The 22,778-nt window shown below is 48.8% G+C and overlaps 1 protein-coding gene across 1 annotated transcript in view; it reads right to left on the reverse strand.

The window, feature by feature from the left end:
* Nucleotides 1-5,598: 5,598 nt before the first annotated feature.
* LOC144737977 (beta-1,4-galactosyltransferase galt-1-like) overlaps nucleotides 5,599-22,778 on the reverse strand; it is a 37,559-nt gene continuing 20,379 nt past the window's right edge. The window contains exons 2-3 of the mRNA XM_078620893.1: nucleotides 11,496-11,632; nucleotides 5,599-8,635 (exon numbers count right to left, since the gene is read on the reverse strand). Coding sequence (XP_078477019.1) covers nucleotides 7,343-8,635; nucleotides 11,496-11,519 — 1,317 coding nt within the window. The 5' untranslated portion in view covers nucleotides 11,520-11,632 and the 3' untranslated portion in view covers nucleotides 5,599-7,342. The remainder of the gene's footprint in view (nucleotides 8,636-11,495; nucleotides 11,633-22,778) is intronic.

Here is a 22,778-nt window from a genome sequence, read left to right on the forward strand (position 1 = left end):
GGCTGGAATTTTATCTATGGGGGAGGGTGGTGTAATGCGGGGGTAAACGGCCTCGCGGATATGACGTCACGGGGGGAGGGGTTAGGTCACGTGAGAGAGAGGGGTAAGGTCTTAAGGGAGAGAACCGGAAGAGACAGGAGGAGAGTTGGGAATAGAGACAAAGAGAGGCCACACAGGGCGGAGAGTGGAGAGTGGCGAGATCGCCACACGGTGAGACTTGGCACCGTTGGCCAGCGGTGACCGAGCACGGAGGAACGGGGAGCAGCGGTGGAGCTGCAGTGAGAGCAGCCGGAGGACTGCACAAAGGGAACCTGCAGCGGAGCTGCATCGGAGTGGAGAAAGGCTACGGGAGCGACGGCAGCTGTCGAGCTGCCAAGCGGGGAGGCTCTGAGCGAGGGCCGTGTGGGACAAGTGCAAAGAACCCAATAAAGGACAACGGAGACAGACCCAGTGAAAGAGTCCTTTATTACACATGTACGCTAAAATGAGAATGAACTCAGAATTTTTGAAGCAATCTGCATGACAATGTTGGTGCTCTTGCAAAAACAGGGCTAATTCCACATGCATGGCAAAAACACGATTCAGCACCTGTCCCCGGGATAACCACCGAACGTTAGAATGGTACAGAAGTACCTCGAATTCAGAGCCCATTTCTTTACACAGCTCACTCAAGATGCGGTGCCTCAGAGCACTATTTCGCACATAGTTCACGCATTCCACTACAATTTTTAATACTTCTGTCAGTTTTGGAGGCAAGGTTTTGTTGCCAACGCATGCCTGTGCAGAATACAATGCGTAACAATGATGTGTGGTGCATCGGCTTTCACTAGCGCACCAAAACCAGACTTTCTTCCCAGCATGACTGGAGCTCCGTCCGAACAAACTGCAGAAACCATATCCCACGGAACATTGTTGTCTTTGAAGAAGTCATCTTCTTCACATCGGCTGCCTTAGTTGTTATTGTAAGAGGCTTACAAAATAAAAAAAATATTCCTTTATCACGTCGTCTTTCACATAGCGCACGAATACAGCAAGCTGGCTTAGATTGGAAACGTCTGTTGTCTTGTCGAGTTGGAGGCTGAATTTTGCCGGGCTTGAAATCAGATCTGCAACTACTTGAACCAAGATGTCTTTGCTCATGTCCTCTATTCTGTCGCTGATGGTGTCATTTGAAAGAGGAATTTGGGATAACTTAACTTCAGACGCTTTTCCCAGCATGATATTCGCCATCTTCAACACAGCTGGTTTTATGAGTGTTTCACCAATGGTGTGTGGTTTGCCCTGCTTTGCGATCAGGTAAGCAACTTCGTACGATGCTGTGAGGATCGGTTTGTTGATGGGTACAAAGCCGAGAACAGGCAGAGTATCCTTTTCATCGAATCTGGCTCTCTTCACCTTGAATTCAGCGAGCGTTGTGTTCTTGTATTTTCCATCGCCATGCAGCTTAATGAAGTGTTCCCTTAGTTTTGCCGGTGCTAGACTAGAATTGCTCAACTTGGCATTGCAAATCATGCAGTTAGGACGCTGACTCCCATCACGTTCCGTTATACATGTGAATCCATATTGTACATATTCGTCCGACCACTTTCTTTTTTTGCTCGACATAGTTAGTATGAAGGGATTAAAATATTAAGAAAGAAATCACACGACGTACCATCACGACAGTCACAAGTCGACTACCGAGCGCACCAAATTCCCTGCAGCACAGATAAGCCAAGCGATGTAGCGTGATCACTTGCAGCCAATGATGGCCAAGCCGGACGTGTCATCACGAATCATATGAGTCGGGTGTGTGCCTTAACCTCCGCCGAACCCCTGAGACTGACTCACCGAACACCTGGGGTTCGATCGAACCCAGGTTAAGAACCACTGGTTTAGAAAAAGCGACAGGCCCACTCTTATCGGCAACAGCATCCCACGTCAGAGAATGAGGACGCTTACCGCAGCCTTCGCTTGTAGGTTCGGAGAGCCGTAAGGCGCTGCAAGGATGGGTGGTGGTCGCGGGTTGCTGAGGAGATGGAGTCTGCCTCAGTGGCCTGCGATCACAAATCACTATTTAACTCCATCAAAAAAGTAACCTGCAGCGCCACACCTATTACCATCATTAGGGGAAAAAACGGTGATCCAATCTCCGACCCCAGGAAAAAGTTTGCAGATTTGCTGAGCATTTAGGTGAGGTCCTGGGGGAGGGGAAATCCCTCAGCCAGGAAAACATCATGGCACAAAGTGGGGATAACCCTGCTGAGGCTGCGGTGCCTCAAATATTGGAAGAAGTCACCCCCTGTGAGTGGCTGGCTGAGGTGCCATCTGTTGAGGAAGTAGTGAAGGCGATCCGGAGTCTGAGACCAGGAAAGGCACCGGGCAGAGATAATCTCCCAAGCGAAATGCTGAGGGAGGGTGGCGTTTGTGCACAGACTGCCCTATTTGACATTATAGCAACAGTCTGGACCACTGGACGGGTTCCGCAGGATTGGAAGGATGCCCTGGTGGTCCCCCTCTTTAAGAAGGGGGACCGCACAGACTGTAACAACTACAGGGGCATCTCACTCCTCAGTGTGCCGAGAAAGGTCCTGGCAAGGATTATTCAACATCGCCTTGCTAGGCACGCTGAGGTGAGACTTGCAGAGCCCCAATACGGTTTCAGGAAAGGGCGGTCCTGCACAGATGCCATATTTTCTGTCCGTCTGCTACAGCAAAGGTGTAGAGAATTCCAACAAGACCTACATCTCTGTTTTATTGACCTGGTCAAGGTCTATGATACCATCATAGGCCTTGACCAGGTGGCCTCAAGGTGCACATGGCCTGGCACAAGCGTCGTGGTGACGTCACCGCCACTTAGTGGCGAATGGCGGTTGTTGTTGTTGTTTGTGTGTGTGTACGTCCGTGTGTGTGTGAGTTGATATGTGTGTGTAACTCCATGTGTGTCTATCTAAAGTATATGTCTGTGTGTGAGAGTCCATATGTCAATGTGTGTGTGTGTGAGTCTATGTATGTGTGTGTCAGTCCATGTGCGTGTGTGTTAGTCTCTGTGTGTGCATAGGTCCATGTTAGTCAGTGTAAGTCCATTTCTTTGCATGTCTGTAGGGAGCGGTAGTGTAGCGGTTAGCGCGCTGCGCTATGAACCTGGCGACTCGGGTTCGATTCCCACTCACGGCTAACACCAGTGATGATTATCTGAACCGGTCCTGGGCCTCCCCTAGGTCGACTCAGCCTTAAATGAGTTCCTGGTGCAGTGTGTAAACATCGCCACTAGGGAGACAAAGGCGGTCGGGCGTGGTGCTGGCCACCCACTTCCTCGTGTACCGTTCCGGCCTTCATAGGTGCTCGCTAACAGCACTTGCCCCTACAGTCTGTTAAGGCTATACGGGGGATCTTTATTCTTTGTGTGTGTGTCAGTCCATGTGCGTGTGTGTTAGTCTCTGTGTGTGCATGGCTCCATATTAATCAGTGTAAGTCAATTTCTTTGCATGTCTGTAGGTCCATGTGTGCCTGTGAGTGAATGTATTGCTTATTTGACCTGGTCAAGGCCTATGATACCATCAGTAGGCCTGGGCTCTGGGTTGCTCTTCATGCTTTCAGAGTCCCTGACCCTCTGCTCAAGGACCTTCATGATGATGAGCGGCCCGCGTCAAACTATACGTGGCCGTGAGTCAGAGCCATTCTCTCTACACCTTGGGTGCTACAGGGATGTCCTCTGGCTCCCGCATTCTTTTACATATATTTGGACCACGTAGTTCGTTAAGCCTGTGTGCGAGTCGATGTGTGTGTGCGAGTCGCTGTATGTGTGTACGTCGCTGTATGTGTATAACTCCATGTGTGTGTATCTAAAGTGGATGTCTGTGTGTGTGAGTCCATGTGTGTGCTTTTATTGACCTGCTCAAGGCCTATGATACCATCAGCAGGCCTGGCCTCTGGGTTGTTCTTCATGCTTTCGGAGTACCTCATCCTTTGCTCACGAGCCTTAAGGACCTTCATGATGGTCAGCGGGCCCGGGTAAATTACGTGCCCGGGAGTCACAGCCATCCCCTGTAGATCTTGGGGTGCCACAGGGATGTCCTCTGGCTCCCACATTATTTTACATCTATTTTGACCACGTAGTTCATGAAGCCTTCAATGGCTGTATCGTAGGAATTACCATATGGTACAGATACAATGGGAGGCTGATCGATGCCGGGGTGCGGTCAAGGGATGGCTCTCTATTGCTCAAACATGTTATGTATGGCAAATGCTCTGGTGATTGCTGCTCACTCAGAGGAGTTGGAGGCACTGCTGCTGAACCTGGAGCTTGCCACTATGAGGTGGGGCCTTACCATCAGCCCCACCAAAACTAAGCACCTGCCTGGGTATTTTGTACCATCGGACAATCCACCCCCAGAACTCACAATTGGTGATGGGCCAATTGTGGAGAGATTAGTTTCCCATACCTGCCCAGTGTGTTCATGAGGTCTCACTCCGAATCAGTCGAGCACCATTATCTTTTCATCGGCTGCATAGCGCTGTGTGGCAGATACCTGGTCTCTCGCTCCGCATGAAGTTCCAGGTCTTCTCGGCCATGGTAATTCCCTCCTTCTCTACGCTTGCAAAACGTGGACCCCCCTAATGGAACATCTTCGCCGGTTAGAAACATTTAGGCTGGCTTGCCAACGATCCATCCTGGGTTTAACCAGGCTAGATTGTGTTAGGAGCTCACAAATCTTTCAAAGATCTGGACAAAGCCACAATTGTGACCTCCTACGGCAGCCAAGGCTGCGTTGGCTGCGCCATGTAGCCCACATGGTCAGCCACCGCATGCCTAAACAGCTTTTGTTCTGCCGGATCGAGTGGGCTAAACGGGTGCGGCACGGGCTAGAGAAGAGATGGAGTGATGTAGTACAGGAAGATGTGGAGCTGAGTGGACTTGCCGATGACTGGTACCAGCGGTGTCAAAATCGGCCTCAATGGAGGAGGCTCATGAAGGACGCTACTGGCCATTTGGAGACAGTCGCTCTCCTACATCAACGGAGGGTGGAGGAGCGACGCTCAGAACAACAAGCGGAGCGCCGGGTGGCTAAAGCACAGCAAATTTCCATAGTAGGTTGCACAGGTGGTGCATCAGTCAGTCAACCCGTGCCACCTGCGTCTGCCCCGTGACCGTCCAGCGGGCGTTCGACACTTCACGTGGCCTCAAGGTACACATAGCCTGGCACAAGCGTCATGGTGACGTCAAGGACACTTAGTGCCGAATGCCGGTTGTTGTGTGTCTGTACGTACATGTCTGCGTGTGTCAGTCCATGTGTGTGCGGCTCTATGTGCGTATGTGAGTCGATGTGTGTTTGTGTGTGAGTCTATGTGTGTCGGTCGATGTGTGACAGTCCGTGTGTGTGTGTGTCGATGTGTGTGTGAGTATATCTGTGTGTGAAAGTCAATGTCTGTCTGTGTGAGTCCATATGTGTGTGTGTGCGTCTAAGTCGATGTGTTTATATGTGTGTGGGTCGATGTCTTTGTGTAAGTCCACGTGTGTATCTGCCTTTTTCGCCCGGGCAACGCCGGGTACCTACCGCTAGTACAAATTATAACAGAATCAAGTTAAACATGAAGTTGGAAATCGGAATGCAATGGTCTGGTATGTAATCACTGAATTAACTTTAATAGAAGATCTGACACTCACAGAATCAAGTTAAATATGAATAAGCATATTGTAATACACTGAATCGTAGCTATGATAAAATCATACATGAGCATAAGATTGATTCATCAGCATAAAACGGACTTTTTTTTACACTGCGACTTAATATAGCAGTCTGATCGACCAGATATTTTATTTAAAAAAAACGTCAAAATACCGTTGTTTTGTATGCTCTGTGAACCGTAGAATGTAATCTATGTATATACAGGCGATCCCAGCACCTATGATCTAATTGATTCCTGGAAAACGGTCGCAAGTCGAGCCGTTATTTCCCATAGGTGCAATGTTATAAATTGGGGTTCCGTTCCTGGAAACCCATTATATACCAAAATTAACCACGGAAATAAAATAAAATAACCCTAACAAACATTTATTGTAACTTAACATAACATTTACAAACATTTACTAAGAAAAACAAACATATTTGAAAATCTATAAGTACTTTTCTGCATGTGCATCACATCTCCTATTCTCAGATGTAGCAAAAGGCGAAACATTTTCTAAATTTGAAGAGAATTTACAAAAGTGAAGAGCGTTGATAAAGAGATGCTGTGTCACTCTTGGAGCAGCTGCAGACTGTTGGGCTATACTATACATACACATACGTCAGTATAGCAAAGCAGCGTTGGTAGCAGTCGTTAGGCGGTTACCTTGGGAGTCTTTATTACGATAAGAAATGCCGTAAAAGCAGGGGGTCGCAAGTAGAACGGACATAATTCAGGGGTCACCTGTAAATAAATATCTTAATCTCTAAGTATGTAGATCCACATTGTAAAAAATCACATCAGGTGAATTACTATATTCATTGAAAACCTTTGCCTGGCGAAAGACCCAAAGTAGAATGATAAACTAGTTTAACAATGAAACACATTTTTTTCATGAAGGCTGCCCGATCGACTTTGAGCTGGCTGGTGGATCGACTAAGGAGAATCGATCAAATTATTCTTGATTCACAGACTATATTTGGGCAAAAACGCCCCTTCAGGCATCACCACTCATACATTCTGCATATGAAATTTTAGAGTCGTAAGTTCAACCGCCGTACAATAGATGGTGGTGGCATCTACATCTGCAGAACATGAAAAACCAGTGGCATCTACATCTACAAGAGATTATATTATACAAATTTAAAAGCCATTCCACGTGTTTAGTGTACATGTCGTATAACATGTTTGGAATTAACAGGAGTAAAATTGGACTTACAAACAAATCGACTTACGAACAAACCTCTGGAACCTAACTCGTTTGTAAGTAGAGGAGTACCTGTACTTTCATATTAGTGCCTAGGTGGCACGATGTTGACGACCTCACCTGGTATGCAGGGTTTTGTGGGTTCGATCCCGACCCTGATGCCTGCTGTATATTTGAGGTTTGCATGTGCTCCCTGTGATCGTGTGGATTTCTCACCAAGTCCACCAAGTTTTAGAAACATGCATTTTGAGTGTTTGGTTGCTTTAAATCTCCACAGAATAAGCCGCTTCGCTGAGCTTTTATTTGTGATAGCCAGGTTCCTTCTGACAAAGATCTATATAACTCAGTGGACTTTACCTGATAAATAAATGTATATTTTGCCTTTATTTGTTGTTTCACTTGCATATGCACATATTCCTTAAAACCCGGCATTGACATTTTCCCTGAATTCCCCAGTGACCTCACTCATTCCATCATGCACTTTGTTCAAAGTTTCCCCAGGTTGTCCAGCACCCGCTTCACCCTCTTCTCAATTACCTCAGAGTACTTGAGCAGGTTCGTATCTTGTATCAGCTCGGAGCTACTGGGGTAGTTCCATATCTTCTTCCACGACTTGTAGTGCTGCACCACAGCCTCGTTATCCGGCACTCTCTTGATTCCATAGCCTGGCCTGAGAGCTAGGACCTGGTGGACATCTTGAAACTGGACACCCCTTGGCTGCACGATCGTCTTGCTGGCCAACTCACTGGGGGGGTAGGTCACCTTTACCACGTGATCTAGGATGTTGGTGCCTTGGGCTCGGTAGCCAGAGCGCGAGGTCCACAAAGCCGTCTCCACCGCGGGGAAGTTGTGCATGCGGAAGTAGTATGCGGATATTTTGGGCTCGTCCAATTCCTCCATCATCTGGGTCCAGTTGTACCACTTCCTGGGAACTACAATCTCATCCACGTCATGCATAGTCAAGTACCGCGCCCGATACATGTTCCTGTACATGCAGTCGTTCATGGTAGCAATCTGCCCGTAGTAGTGCAAATCGCCCGGGTCGACATTGATGTTCCAGCCAGTGGACGGTTTTAGGAAGTCAGTGATGGGCCACTGCAGCACGTCCACGAAGCCTGAGCGCATGTAATGGCGCAGCACTGCATCCATCTGTGGGCTCACACTCGAGTTGTAGACGGTGACGAAGCCGGCTCCCAGCAGCCGGTAACACTCCATGCTCTGCACAAACAGCAGCACGTTGTTAAAGCTGTTGAAGAAGGTGGGAAGGCAGACGCCGAAGTGCTGCTCAGGCAGAGCGGGCTGACGGTTCTGCACGGGCATCAGTACCGATGAGGTGGAGGTAGAGGTGTCATCGTCTTGCCCCTTGACGACTAGAGCAACATGACTCGGAGGAGTTGCTCCTTTGGGAATGCGGCACAGGAAGTTGAAGACCGCGTACTCGAAGAAGTAGTGGTTGCTCAGCATGGTGGCCTCCGCACTAACATTGGCGCACCACGGCGAAAGCTCCTCTTGCCAGTAGACCATCCTGCAGGCAACTGCCACGTGCTCGTTCAGCGTTCTTGTCGGGGCCAGGGCGAAGACGCGGATCAGGTCATGGCTGTCTTCGCGGACATCCAGGTACGCCGAGAATGCGAGAATCTTTGTGGAGCCAACCCTGTGGAATTGCACGTCTGGCATGGATTCTCGGTACGTGTCAGGAGCACACATGGGACTTTTGGGGTGAAGCTCTGGGCTGAGCTGGGTCACCTGGGGCAAGTGCAGGAAGCCAAGATGTCCAACCTGGCACGTGGTGAACAAGACTCCATAAGTTTATCATCGTCATTACACAGAAGTTTATAAACATTTTTTAGCAACTGGTGGTGGTACGGCTGAGTGGTGGAAGAATTGCCTCTTGTTTCAGATATTGTGGTTTGAACCAAGCGGTATCCCTGGTTAACACGCGATTTATTCACCAGAAGATTAGTGTGAACTTCTTAACATTGGACATGAGAGCATGACATGAGATGTCTGCATTCCTTTGATTTAAAAAAAATGGGCATATGTGGGCAATATATCTAAGCTGGTAAAGCATTCTGGTCACAACAGAAAATGCTTCTCCAATCTAGGGCGACTCTCGTAATCATTACTTAAGACGAAGGTATTACCTTTCAGGAATCAAATTATGCGTACAAGTGTCCAAGTTGGCTCGTTGCTTTGTTTTGTGCCAACAAGAAACAACTCTGTCTTGCTTGCGCTATGCTGAAGGAAGTTGGAGGTCATCTAATCATGCTGCTAAGGAGCCACTAATAGGAGCGCCCTCCCTACCAATACAGCTGCGTAATGTTGCTGTAGGAATAGTAAGGCGTTTTGATTTCAATGTAAAAGAAATCTGACTTTTCATCTCATGTAATTGATTAGGATTTGTGGTCTCATTAGTACCACAGTGGTGGAGGTCGTGGGTTCGATCCCAACTGTAATGCCTGTATATTTGTAATAAAATAATAAAAAGAAAACATAATAAAATAATTCTCACGACGTTTCGGCCAAAAGGCAGGCAGCCGTCCTCAGGTGAAGAACATGTCTGTCGATAAGACAGAGTCTGAATGTCTTATCGACAGACATGTTCTTCACCTGAGGACGGCTGCTTGCGTTGTGGCCGAAACGTCGTGAGAATTATTTTATTATGTTTTATTTTTATTATTTTATTACTTCCCTTCTACGTGACTTTACCGAAAGAACCAAGAAGATGACTCCCTGCAGTCACGAAAGCTTTACATCGAAATGTATATTTGTAGTTTGCATGTTCTCCCAGTGGTCACATGGATTTTTCTCCAGGTCCTCCGGTTTTTCCCTCCACATTTACAAACGTGCATTTAGAGTATTTGGCTGCTACTGTAATGGGTTCACCAGACGAAGATTGAGATGACACACTCTTCTTTATTTTCCACACAAGCTCGCGCTGCGTGCAACCACTCCACTCCGAATCCCACCAGGAAGCACTCCAATTACCCCGCCTCATCCGGTGACGTCACCACTTTCTCCCTGGGCGTTCCCTCTCTTTCATGCACATCATTCTCTTTCCTTTCCTTCATGACGTTATCTCAAGTGTTACCTGAGATCCCGTAGGTATTTCTACCCCTGGATTGCGTAAGTATTAGCACTACACTACGAAAATGGCTGCTACTATAAATGATTCTGACCCTGATCCTGCAGTAGATTTAGAGTATGCGTGTCTCTCTCACCCCATGGTCGCGTGGATTATCTTTTATCACGGTCCTCCGGTTTTTCTATTACAAATTTAGAATCAACAGCGTTTAAAGTATTTGCCATGTGATAAGCCATTTCCTTCAGCTATCATTTGTCGCCTGGTCGTTTCTGAAAAAGAGCTATAGTTTAGAGGGACTTACCTGGTAAAATAAAAAGCTTAGTTTAACATAATCCTGTAGAACTTTATTTGATACAAGATCAGCCTCTAAATATTGACCTCGATTACACACATTGTGTGCTCTGCCTGTCAAGTATGACTCGAATCGAGACAATGCCACGTCGTCACAGCTTATACAAGTCTTCAAACGACTGCGCATCATGCCATAATCAACCTGTCAAAAGCCACCGATCAGAGCGAAATGGACAAGAGCCTAGGCTGAGGCACAGTGACCACTGACCAGGAGGGCTAATACCAACCATAACGACTACTGTTAAACTACAGTGCCTATGTAGTGACATAAGAAGGGAGGGGCTGCTGGGGGCTCTGGGTTCCCGGGCGGGTCCAGACGCTTAAGCCTCTGGGCGCCAGGCGCTGGGTTCCCAGGGGGTCCAGACGCTTAAGCCTCTGGGCGCCAGGCGTTGGGTTCCCAGGCGCTTAAGCCTTTTGGCGCCGCCAACGGGGGGGGGGGGGGGCTGTGTGTGCTCTGTGGGATGTCTGGTGGCGCACACGGCCCCACCCCTCGTTGGACTAGGCATTAAAAGGGAGCTCCCTGGACGATCAGGGCCAGTCGTAGCTCAAGACCCAAGACCCAAGACCAGCCATCGGAGGACCCTGGGACGATGTAAGAGCCAGTGGTGGGACTCTGGAGCTCCCGACTCTACGACCTTGTGAGGGCGAGTTCCAGAGCGTAGCCAGAGTAGAGTATCTAGGCTGTGTACCTAGGCTGTGTACCTAGGCTGTAACAGAGTATCAGGACTGTTGGAGTGTTGTATTGTAATAAAGAAGTTACCTCTACAAGTGTCTCCGGAACCCGTTACACCTACACCGAATACAGATTGGCAAAGTGTCTCGAAAAAAAATCAGCCATTGCGCTTTGAGAGCCGTAATGGACATAGCCAGATACTCCAGTAACTTAGACATACAATTGTAGATTGAAATGTGTAAATGGTTTCATAAATGATCCCCAACTGCTCCAACCGTTTTCAACACAGGTCTTCTAATGACACGTTTAATCCCAGGGTGACATTGCCAAGTCTCAATGGTAAATTTTGAATGCAGGCCAAGTGGTGACTCAAGTTCAGTGCCACATTGATGGACTGTGTATCATGACTAGGAATGCAATGGACAGGTTATTGGTCGCATACCCTCTGGTATCCGTAAAACTTCCATACTATGTGTTTCGTCTTGTGTTGCATTCATGTTCATGTATATATCTGTGTTGTGGACGCTGACCTGGAAACGGGTTGTGAAACCCATGATGAAGAAGGTGATGATGATAATAAATGGCACCAACAGTTTCCACTTCCTTTTACCCTCTATGGCGTAGTGGCAAGAGCGATTATTGTTTGCCCTTCAGATTTGACAGGGTTCTGAAAAAACAACAACATGAATATAATGTTATGATTGCTATGAAATGACACTGTGGAGAAAGGTGATTTACTATAAGAGTTATTGTAAATACTGTGCTTATAAGTGTAGAACTAGGAAAAGAGTTAACCCATAAAACTACTCCTAATGAATGGCCGCTAAAATGGTATAAGCCATATTGCATAACGAGTCACAAGGAGAGAGAAGACTCAAGCAGCCATCTTGAGACACGATGTCTTTTCTCAAAGGAGAAGAATTTCAATGTTTGGGCCTGAGGACAGTTAGTTAGTTGTTACACCGGTTGTATATTAAAGAGCAAACCAGCAACATTTACAATTTGAGTACAAAGTTTCACTGGTGATTACAACCGGTGTGCTGAAGTCGTCACCAATTGGCATGTTTTGTTCAAGTGATACGCTTTATTAATGTTCTGTGTCGGGTGGAGCTGAAATTTACGACACATTTACATTTACACAATCTAAGGCAAAAAACACGTTATTATGAACAACACTCGTCGCGGAAGCCTATGTGTTAAACCTCCAGATGTCTCCCATCGTTCTCAGTACAACTTAATACGTACAGGCGTCCGTCGCATAACGCGCGACATGCATGCCTGAAAACCAGTGCGCAAGGTGAAATGGTGCTGCACGAAGTTCACTTTCCTTGAGAAATTGTGCATTTGATACGAGTGGTTGCGTTACTGAACAAAAATTAAGCATCATGCATTTTCATTGTTTTATCCCTGGATTTACACAATATGTATGAATCTAATACTTAATAATAGTAGTGCAATTAACATTACAAAAAGGAACTGAATAAGGAGTTTAACAACAATAAATATTTGTTAACACTAAACAGATTACTACATAATAATAAAGTTTTTTTTGGGTTAGATCGCGTAAGTATAAATGTGTCATAACCCTCCACCACCCGACACAGCCAGTAAGGAATGTCACGTAAACAACGCGCCAGTTAGTTACTACATCAGCCCACCGGTGTGGGAGAGTAAATCCACAACAATTACGATTTAAGTACGACGTTTCACATCAAGCACCATTGGGCAATTTGCCAGAATAGTGAAACTTATTCACCTGCCTTAAATAGAGCACGATAACGTCATTACTGTGAGCTAATCAGGTGCGGACATCAGAGGAGTCAGGGGGCGTATTGTAAATATATAAGAATAGATTGTTAATAACAGTTGATTAACATGTGTTGCTTTTACAAGTGTAATAATCCTTCTTGAGACGGCTTCGGAATCAGTCCTTTTTATTTCCACTTCCACAAAACACTTTACTCACTCACTCTCCGTTGCTGGCAGACAACGGAGAGAGGACAGACTTTACACTAAGTCCCCACCGCGCACGTGGCACCCAGAGCCCCCGTCCTCGCGTGACCCTGCTCTTATCGTTTCCCAGTCTGCTCTCGATCGTGCTCCCTCACTCTCTCTTAATTCCTTCGTCACGTGGTCCTCCCAGCCAATCCTCCATGGACAGCCTTGACCATTCTCGATGGTTCCCTGTCAATCACGGGACCACGCCTCTCATCCGGCTCCCCATTAGCTGGGGCCCCGAATGGCTAGGCCAATCACTCCTGATGACATGCCGTGAGCACGCCGGGGCCATGCTCCCTATCTCAACCCTTATTGGCTACAAAGCAGGACCGGCAAGCCAATCCCCACGTGAACCCTCTATGGCTGTTATTACATCACCCCCCCCCCCCCCCCGGTGAAAAAATTTAGCCGTCTCGGCTGGGAAAAGGGTGATGAACCAATTTCGAAACATCTTATTAGGGCACCAAGGTGCGTTTAACAATTTGAGGGTGAACCGGCGTCCCCGCGCCTAACAACATTTTAAACAGTCATCCATGAAAAATGACGACATACATTAGGGCGCCCCTGCAGCGCAGTAACGACAGGGAAATTAGCGACACGATCAAACATTAACGAAACGGAAGAGATTTCGACTGCGTACGCAACGCAGGACCCTCTCCGCTCCCAGCGCATGGTCGCTTTGCTTCCGGATGGACAGGAGGTGGTAGGCTCGAAGAAGAAGTAGGTTGTTGGTGCTTGGTCACGTCCAGGGCGGGCCCCGTTGGAGGGGTGGCAGCGGGGGCTTCCTCAGCCCTCAGAACCTGTTCATCTGCAGGAGGCACAACACAGTCCCCCCTGGGATCAACGGGCGTGTCAAGCGGCGTAGTCGGCCCGGCAGAACCCGGCAGGTCAGCTAGTGGGGATGAAGGACCGACACGCGCGTCAACATAGGGTTTAAGTCGCGAGGAATGAACATACCACCGACGTTTTCCGCACTGAACGCGGATACTTTGCGAGTTCCGAAAATCTACCAGCGTCACAGGCCCCCGCCATGGCCTGTGTAGTTTGGGGGATGTGCCCGCCGGTACGTGGGGGCAGTGGAGCCACGCCAGGTCTCCCACTGACCAAGGCATGCGAGTATGCGATCGACGCGCATACCGTTCGTTCCTTGCCTGAGCACGGGCCGTTGCACACCGGGCAGCCTCTCGCGCCTCCGTTACTCGTTCAAGCGAGTCACGCACGTGGTCAAGCAAGGAGCGGGACGGTCGTCTACTCGGCGTACCCAGTTGCACATCGATGGGTGGAACATTTTCACGGCCATACATCAAAAAAAATGGTGAGTATCCCGTGGACGTGTGCGGAACCATGCGATATGCTGCTAAGACGCCTGGTATGTGCAGGTCCCAATCGGTTTGCTTTTCACTGACCGTGTGACAAAGCATAGCCGAGAGGGTATGGTTGAATCGTTCCACCATATCATCTGTTTGTGGATGGTATGGGGAGGTGCGATCTTTCTTTGTACCTAGCGCGTCACAAACTTCCCTAAGCAATTTAGAAGAGAAATTCCGCCCTTGATCTGCGAGCAGCCTCTCAGGTGCCCCCTTGTCCATGACATACCCGTTCAAGAAAGCGTCGGTGATGGACGCAGCCGTTTGGTCGGGCAGAGGCCAGGCCATCGGCCATCGAGAAAAATATTCCACCCCGACCAGAAGGTATTTATTGCCCCTAGCCGACGGGGGAAACGGCCCCAGAATGTCGAGAGCAACTAATTCGTTGATACAGGACACTTCAATGGAACGCAACGGTGGTACATAGTGGTTCCGAGGCGGCTTCCTCTTCGCACAATCATGGCACGAGTGGACAAAGTCAATGATGTCTGCCGTCATACCGGCCCAGAAAAAATCCTTTTGCATCGCGGCCACAGTCTTTTGGACGCCGAGGTGCATCAATTTATCAGCGTGCAGAGCACGGAGCAGGTCGTAGCGAAGCGAAGTAGGCACCACCAAGCGTGGTCGGTCAGACAACCCGTCGGTACACATTAACAATCCCGACTTACCCCGGAACATCTGCCACTTCCAGCCCGCCAATTGAGATTTCTGTTTCCCTACCAATTTACGTAGCGGAGACAGCGAGGCATCGGCCTCCTGCTCGTGCAACCAGACCGCGTGCGGCAGCCGTAAGGTATCATCGGTGTCCACCGACACCTGCTGGTCCTCCTCCTTCTCTTTCGCCCCTGCGTCGTCCTCATTCGCTATCGCCCCCATAACCGGGCAGGGCGACGTGGGCGGTGCCGCGCAGCGGTGCGTGCCCGTCAGGCAAGTGCACGGAGGAACGGGCGGCAGCCTTGAGAGCGCATCAGCGTTCGCGTGACGGGCCCCCTTTCGGTATGTTATATCGAAGGAAAATTCCTGTAACGATTCCAACCACCGGGCCAATTGGCCTGACGGCTGATCCAATTTGAGGGAATATTGCAAAGCCGCATGATCAGTGCGGACCAGGAATTTCTGTCCATACAGGTACGGCCGGTACAACCGAAAAAAATGGACAATTGCCAAAAGTTCCCGCCTTGTCACGCAATATCTCGTTTCCACAGGGGATAGAACCCTGCTGCCGTACGCCATCACTCGCTCCACCCCGTCCTTGCGTTGCGACAAAACGGCCCCAATGCCGATATCACTAGCATCCGTATCAAGGATGAACGGCTGTGAGAAGTCAGGGTAATCTAGCGTAGGCGCCGTGGCGAGGTGGTCCCGAAGTGCCCTAAAGGAACTTTCTTCCTCCGCTCCCCATTTAAACCTTTGATTTTTGCCAGTGAGAACGTGTAATGGTTTTGCCAACGTCGCAAAGTTCTTAACGAAGCGGCGATAATAGGAAGCGAATCCAATAAACCGCCGAACATCACCCACCGAAGTGGGTGTGGGCCACTCACGTACACATTTCGTTTTCAGAGGGTCAGTGGATACACCGTCTGAACTGACAATATGACCCAAGTAACGGACGGAGTGTTGCAGAAGGTGGCATTTCTTAGGTTTAAACTTAATGTCAGCCGCGCGCATTCTTTGAAAAACTGTCTCCAGGCGCTGGAGGTGTTCCTCGAACGTGCGGCTAAAGACAATTATATCGTCTAGATATATGAGGCACGTTTCCCACTGTAGTCCCGCCAACACCAATTCCATGAGCCGCTGAAACGTCGCCGGAGCCACGTTCAGGCCCATAGGCAACCGATTAAATTCAAAGAGACCTTGCGGCGTGCGGAATGCCGTTTTGGCTTTAGACTCATCATCGAGGGGAAGCTGCCAGAAGCCCGAGGACAGGTCAAGGGTGGAAAAGAATTTAGCACCCAATAAAGCATCCAATGAGTCATCCATCCTCGGTAAGGGGTATGCATCCGCTACCGAAATTTTGTTCAACCGGCAGAAATCAACGCAAAATCTCGTACCACCATCTTTCTTCTTAACCAGAACGATGGGCGCGCCCCAAGGGCTGTTGGATGGCGAAATAATATCCGCCGCCAGCAATTCATCTACTGCCCCGCGCACGTGTTCCATTTCCGCCGGGCTCATGCGGTGAGGGTGCATACAGACGGGAGGCGCCGCACCGGTGTCAATATGGTGCGACAAAAGCGACGTGCGGCCGAGGTCCAAATCATTTCTGCTGAAAACATCAGCGTACCGTAGCAATAGTGAACGCAGGGCGTTCCTATGTTCATTTGACAAGGAAGAATTCTCTCCGTATAAATCTGCGATCCAGCGTTCATGTGAACGATCGTGCGGAGGCCCACCCGCGGGCATCCGAGCGCGCGGCGTTTTGTCACAAGAGGCGAAATCAGTAGTGGCGTGAGCCAGCACCGATCCCTCCGGAACTACAACGCGGTCAGGTCCCCCATTCAAAACCTGTATGAAAGGTGCCTGAAAAGGTCGCACGATCGTTTGTGCCGCCGCCAAAGAAAAAGATTTAGATACCGAATTCGCTGGGGATAATAGCACGCCCTTCGCATCCCTTCCCATTTGAAGTGGTTTTCGGTAACGTAGCGGGATGAGCATTTGCGCTCCTGACGGAACCTCTACCGTAGCAGCAACGACGGCAGTAACTGCTTTACCTGTAGGCGCATTGGCCAGCAGGGAAGGCAGAAACGCCATCCTACGACCCCCCGGCATTTCCAAACAGTCCTGGTCGACCCGTATTCTCACCGGCATCCGGCGCAGGAAATCAGTGCCCAACAAGCATGGAACAGCTAGCGAGCGAGAAATTAACACAGGTCCTACGGCGGTCATATTTCCGATAGCAACGCTCACATCTACCTGACCACAGATACCCATGCTTCCCCCATTTGCGGCAACACACGCATCATTAACCCTGCGTATCCGCGACGTAGGAATGGACAACAGATGAAAAATACATCAGAAATGATGGTAGCAGACACGCCCGTGTCTACCAAGATACGGACGTCTACGCCGTCGATGGTACCCCATACCGTTGACGAGCCCGACGCCGCAGCCACAACCTTGCGAGCCAATTTCTTCTATTGTGTAGCAGAGCGTATCAATGGAGCAGGAGAAGAAAAATTATCCTTAGGAGTGTAAGAATGAGTGCGAGTGGATGAGTGATGTGACAAGACCTGCCGGGTGTCCGATTTGTGCCGACTCGCCCGAGGTTGTTGCAGTTCCGCAGCAGGTGGAGGAGATGGAGGTCCCCTCGGCGGAAGAGGCGACAGCAGAGGTCGGCAGCGGCAGTCACGGGCGAAGTCTGCCGCACTTGAAACACGCGGCCGACGTCGGCCGGCGGTCGGACGACCCGGCCCTTGCACGCGGCCGGTTCGTGTAGTCGCCACGCTGGTTGCGCAGCCGCCGTCCCGGATTCCTATGCGGAACAGCAGCAGCCAGCATGTCGTCGTCGTCGCCCGAGTCGTCGGAGCAGTGGACCACCAGTCGCGGAGACCATCCCAGAGGCGGCCCGTTGATATCGGGTTTCCCCGTCCACGCCGCCATCTGGTCCCAACGCTTGATATTAAACTTAGCGTCCAGGCAGCGCCACCCATCGCGATGAAAGCGGTTCGTGGCCGCACACTGGTAGAGAGATGTTGAGCTCCTGAGACAACTCCAGCATACGGGAAAGGATGAGTGGATCCAAATGATCGGCCGTCGCGTCGGGGTAGGCAGCCATGGCCAGCGCCATCAACGCCCCCCGATAAGCCAACGGCAATTCTTACGGTGCTCGGCGACGCGACAAATTTTTTGGTGGCTGATGTCGGTGGGTCATAAAATTCCGCCATCTCTGTGAACGCATCCCGCAGTGTCTTCTTCTTGGATGCTGGGATGGAGCGGAAGACTCCCAGAGACACATCATCGAGCAGTGTAGGTAGTGCTCCCAGCGCTTCTTCCTCCGTCCAGTTCACAGATCTAAAAGCTGACTCGAAGCGCCACGTAAAAGCACTCCAATCACCCCCGGCGATAAATTCTTTAATTTGTGGAAGGCGATGTCCGCGGTGGCACGCGCGCACCGCGGGTGCCTCCGACTGCCGTTCCCGCTCTCCACCCGCTGCAGGCAAAATGGCGTCCGGCGGCCGCGTGGTGGTAGGCGCGCCCAAAATGGCGGCTGACGACTCCGGCGCAGCCGCCCCACCCAAGACGACGGCGTCCTCCCGCGTGGCAGGAGCAATGGCGGACTCCGATTCCTTTTCAAGACCTCTTCCCGCGGCGTCCAGCTGATCGGCGATCTGGCGACCCACGGCTGGTGAGGACGCCACCGCGGTCACCAGGCTTAGCAGAATGGCGCGTAACGACTCAATCTGCTCCGCCATCAGCCGCCATTCGTCTTTTGTTCCTGCGGTAGTCGCATCTTCCCCCGGTCGACGCTGAGAGGCGTCGAGGAGAGTGTCATGAGCAGGCGGCATAAGGGCTGTAGCTCCCAACAGCTCATCTTCATCCGTCTCGACCTCTTCCTCCGATAGAGGCACGGGCAGATTCTTTTTTCTGGGGTGTTTAGACATCTTGACGATCGTCCAAACAGTCGCAGAAGCACTTCTGACACCAGTGTAATAATCCTTCTTGAGACGGCTTCGGAATCGGTGCTTTTTATTTCCACTTCCACAATACACTTTACTCACTCACTCTCCGTTGCTGGCAGACAACGGAAAGAGGACAGACTTTACACAGTCCCCACCGCACACGTGGCACCCAGAGCCCCCGTCCGCATGTGACCCTGCTCTTATCGTTTTCCAGTCTGCTCTCGATCGTTCTCCCTCACTTTCTCTTAATACCTTCGTCACGTGGTCCTCCCAGCCAATCCTCCATGGATAGCCTTGACCATTCTCGATGGTTCCCTGTCAATCAGGGGACCACGCCTCTCATCCGGCTCCCCATTAGCTGGGGCCCCGAATGGCTAGGCCAATCACTCCAGATGACATGCCGTGAGCAAGCCGGGGCCATGCTCCCTATCTCAACCCTTATTGGCTACAAAGCAGGACCGGCAAGCCAATCCCCACGTGAACCCTCTATGGCTGTTATTACACACGGAATGCAGTTGTAAGGTGTATTACTTAAATAATGCGCTACTAGGCAGCACAAAGCATGTAGCCGTCAAAGCAGTTCAAATTATTTGTATTTCTCGAAATTTAAATAGATTCTAGAATTAGTCTTGGCCAGTAATAATTAGTTTTACACAAAACTTTAACGTTATCTAAATAAATTGAATGTTTTTGTTGGCAAGCATTTTTTGCAACTGCTGACAGATGTGTTTTGAGTATTTCGTATTTCTTTTGTGTTATTTTAGTCTTACGCAGTTACATCTTTGGGACTTGTTTCCAGTATCACTGGAATTTAGTTTTGTAACTTATCAAAGTTTGCTCTCATTTCAGGACACAAGGAAGAACACATTACTAAAAGATACTCTCTTTAATCTAGCACACTCTACAACTGCTTTAGATTAAAACAATGGACTACTGGCTTCACTTACGGTGAACAGTACATAAATATCGCTGCTCACCCTGAGCTATAAACGCTCTGATATGTGCTTTGTCTTTGTACTATTCGCCGTTTGGCGTTCTCTGTTCTAACACTGGTTGACACCAGGCCTCTCTGATTTAGACCAATCAGTGTCAAAGACGATGCATATATTACCAGAGCATAGTTTTCTAGATTTGAAGCTTTCGTGACTGCAAGGATTCATACTCTTTGGTTTTTTCGGTAAATTCACGTAGGTAAAAAATTAAAATAAATGAAAAAACTAAATTAAATCACGACGTTTCGGAGGCAACACAAGCTTCCGTCTGCAGGTGGAACCGGTACAGCCAAAGTTGCTTTACCGACGTGACTTCACCGAAAAAAACAAAGAGTAAGAGCATAGTTTTGTTTGCATGTTCATCACAAGTATATGTGTTTACTGCAGACATGATTCGTTACAGAAAGTTTCTGTTTGGTGTTTGAATATCTTAACACCTGTTTAATTTCCAGTACGTTCATACTGGCAAGAAATGTCCCATGTTGTAGTTTGTCAGTTACTCTCACAATGTATGGTATTTGAATTGTGTTAATAACAGCGTCGTTTTCAGCATTATTGCAGTTCGATCTTGGTTTGACATTCAATGCTCCGATTTAAAACTTTCGTCACAGCAGAAATTCATATTGTTTGGTTCTTTTGGTAAAGTCACGTAGATAGAAAACAACAACAAAAAACTCACGACGTTTCCATCGCAACACAAGCAGTCGTCCGCTTGTGTTGCGATCGAAACGTCGTGAGTTTTTTTTTATGGGAAAGGCTTTCCCACTTGATGACGGACGCTTGTGTTGCGCCCAAAACTTCGTAATTTATTTGATTTTATACCTACGTGACTTTACCGAAAGAACCAAAGCCCAATGTATAAGGATCTTGATGAGAGAGCATTTCTGTGTGGGGTGGTTATGTTAATCTGCATTCAGATAGGCATCAGTGTGCGTTTCCTTTCAGTAAACGCTGTGTGTTATTTTACCATTTAGGCCACGTCTGAGCAAAATATCCAGGAATGGGAGTGTGTTATCTACCTCCACTTCAATGGTGAACTTGATGGCCGGGTTCCGAACAAACCCATCCCTATGTCCGGTTGCCTGTTCGGACCGAGAGTTGTAAGTTCAACACCCCGCACAATAGATGGCAGTGGGGGCATCTACATCTGCAGAACATGAAAAACCAGTGGCATCGACATCTACAGGAGATTATACAACTTTTGAAGCCATTCCCCGTGTTTAGTGTATATGCTGTACAACATGTTTGGAATTGACGGGAGTAAAGTTGGACTTACGAACAAATCGACTTACGAACAAACCTCTGGAAACTCACTCGTTGGTAAGTGGAGGAGTGCCTGTAATGCTTATTTTCCCTGAATTTTTATAATGGAAAATAGTTTGTTTTATTTGAAAATGTAAACAAAAAATTTGAGCGTGTAACTGTAAAATGCATAGTAGCACAAGTGTGAAGTGTCCCTAAATGATTAATCATGTAACTTCGAATTCGCGCAATTGGGGGGGGGGGGGGGGCGGGGCATATTACACGAGCGACGAGAATATTCTAAACTCTCTCTCGCCTGTGAATTGCTCAACATGTTCAATGATGCATCAACCTAAGTCGTTGATATCGCTTTTCTTTTGTCCCTTGATCAAGACATCTCTTTGCTCTGCCCACAAGTGGACATTCCAGTTGTGAAGAGGGATTGAATGAAAACAAGTTTGGCAAGGTTATTCATCTCAGGTTAAGCCGAGAGGTATTGGATTGTTTCAACCTCGGACAATCGAACGCGCACGCACATTATGGAAATAACACACCAGGTACATTGGAACAGCTGCATTAGGAATCATTGGGGGCTTCGATACATGGATCACCGTGTATTCATACAGCAAAAGCTGTCATATAAATACCCCGTGGGTTTGTGTAGATATTATATGGTTTTGTATCGTGTACGATATGAATTGCATATTTGTTTAGGATAGACAAGACCTGTTTACTAGAGTTGTTCCTCATGCAAGCACAAATTAGACATCTGTGAAAAAGAGCTTCATAGCTCTTGGGGTGTAAATACATATGTTGATTCTGACGATCCTGTTCAGCTAACGAAATCGGTCAGGTTTCGGGCAATTTGGTTTCACATCTTGAAAAGTTATAGACTTTTGTATATATGTGTAAATTCCATGTCAATCCACTGTGGGCTGACGGCTTCTGTACGCCGTGTTGCTCATGTGGTTCCTGGCACCATACATCACTACGCTGGTTTACAACGGGGTTGGTGAAAGATGCTTCTTCGCTCTTATGATTCTGAAAGGACAGGGTCACACCAAACGGTTGAAAAGGCCCCAAAACGAAATGCATTCGTCAATGCGTGGGTGTACGTTGAACTTCTTTCGTACCGTACATAGCCAACTGTGCTCATCAGAGGTGCGGGACAATGACACAATGGCATTTAAAAATAAATTAATCTAAAATACTTTTTTGGCAACACCACATAGGGAGGCCAGAGTTGGAGACAGTGTGGTGCCACGGCCGCGGAGCAACTCCGCAAGCGCCGCGACTCCCCCCTGCCCGCCACCCTGAGCACACGTACACACGCAGCACACACACACATGTAGTGTCCCGGCAGGGGATCGCCTGGCACAATGGGTTTTCATCCGAAGGGCCCCTAGGTGGGAAGTCCCGCGGTTTCCCGGTGCCAGGAGATTGGCCGACCCTCCCAGGACAAATCAAATTGTGGTGCCCCTAAATTCACCGGGCCTGCCGCAATGAGTCACGCATGACATCGCCGGATTATGTAGCTTAAAAGTCAAGGGGAGTCAAGGGGATTAAAAAGGGAGCGAAAAACGGTTCAGGAGATC

This window comes from Lampetra planeri, chromosome 76, assembly GCF_965212315.1.
Source record: "Lampetra planeri chromosome 76, kcLamPlan1.2.h2, whole genome shotgun sequence".
NCBI classification, from domain to species: Eukaryota; Metazoa; Chordata; class Hyperoartia; order Petromyzontiformes; family Petromyzontidae; genus Lampetra; species Lampetra planeri.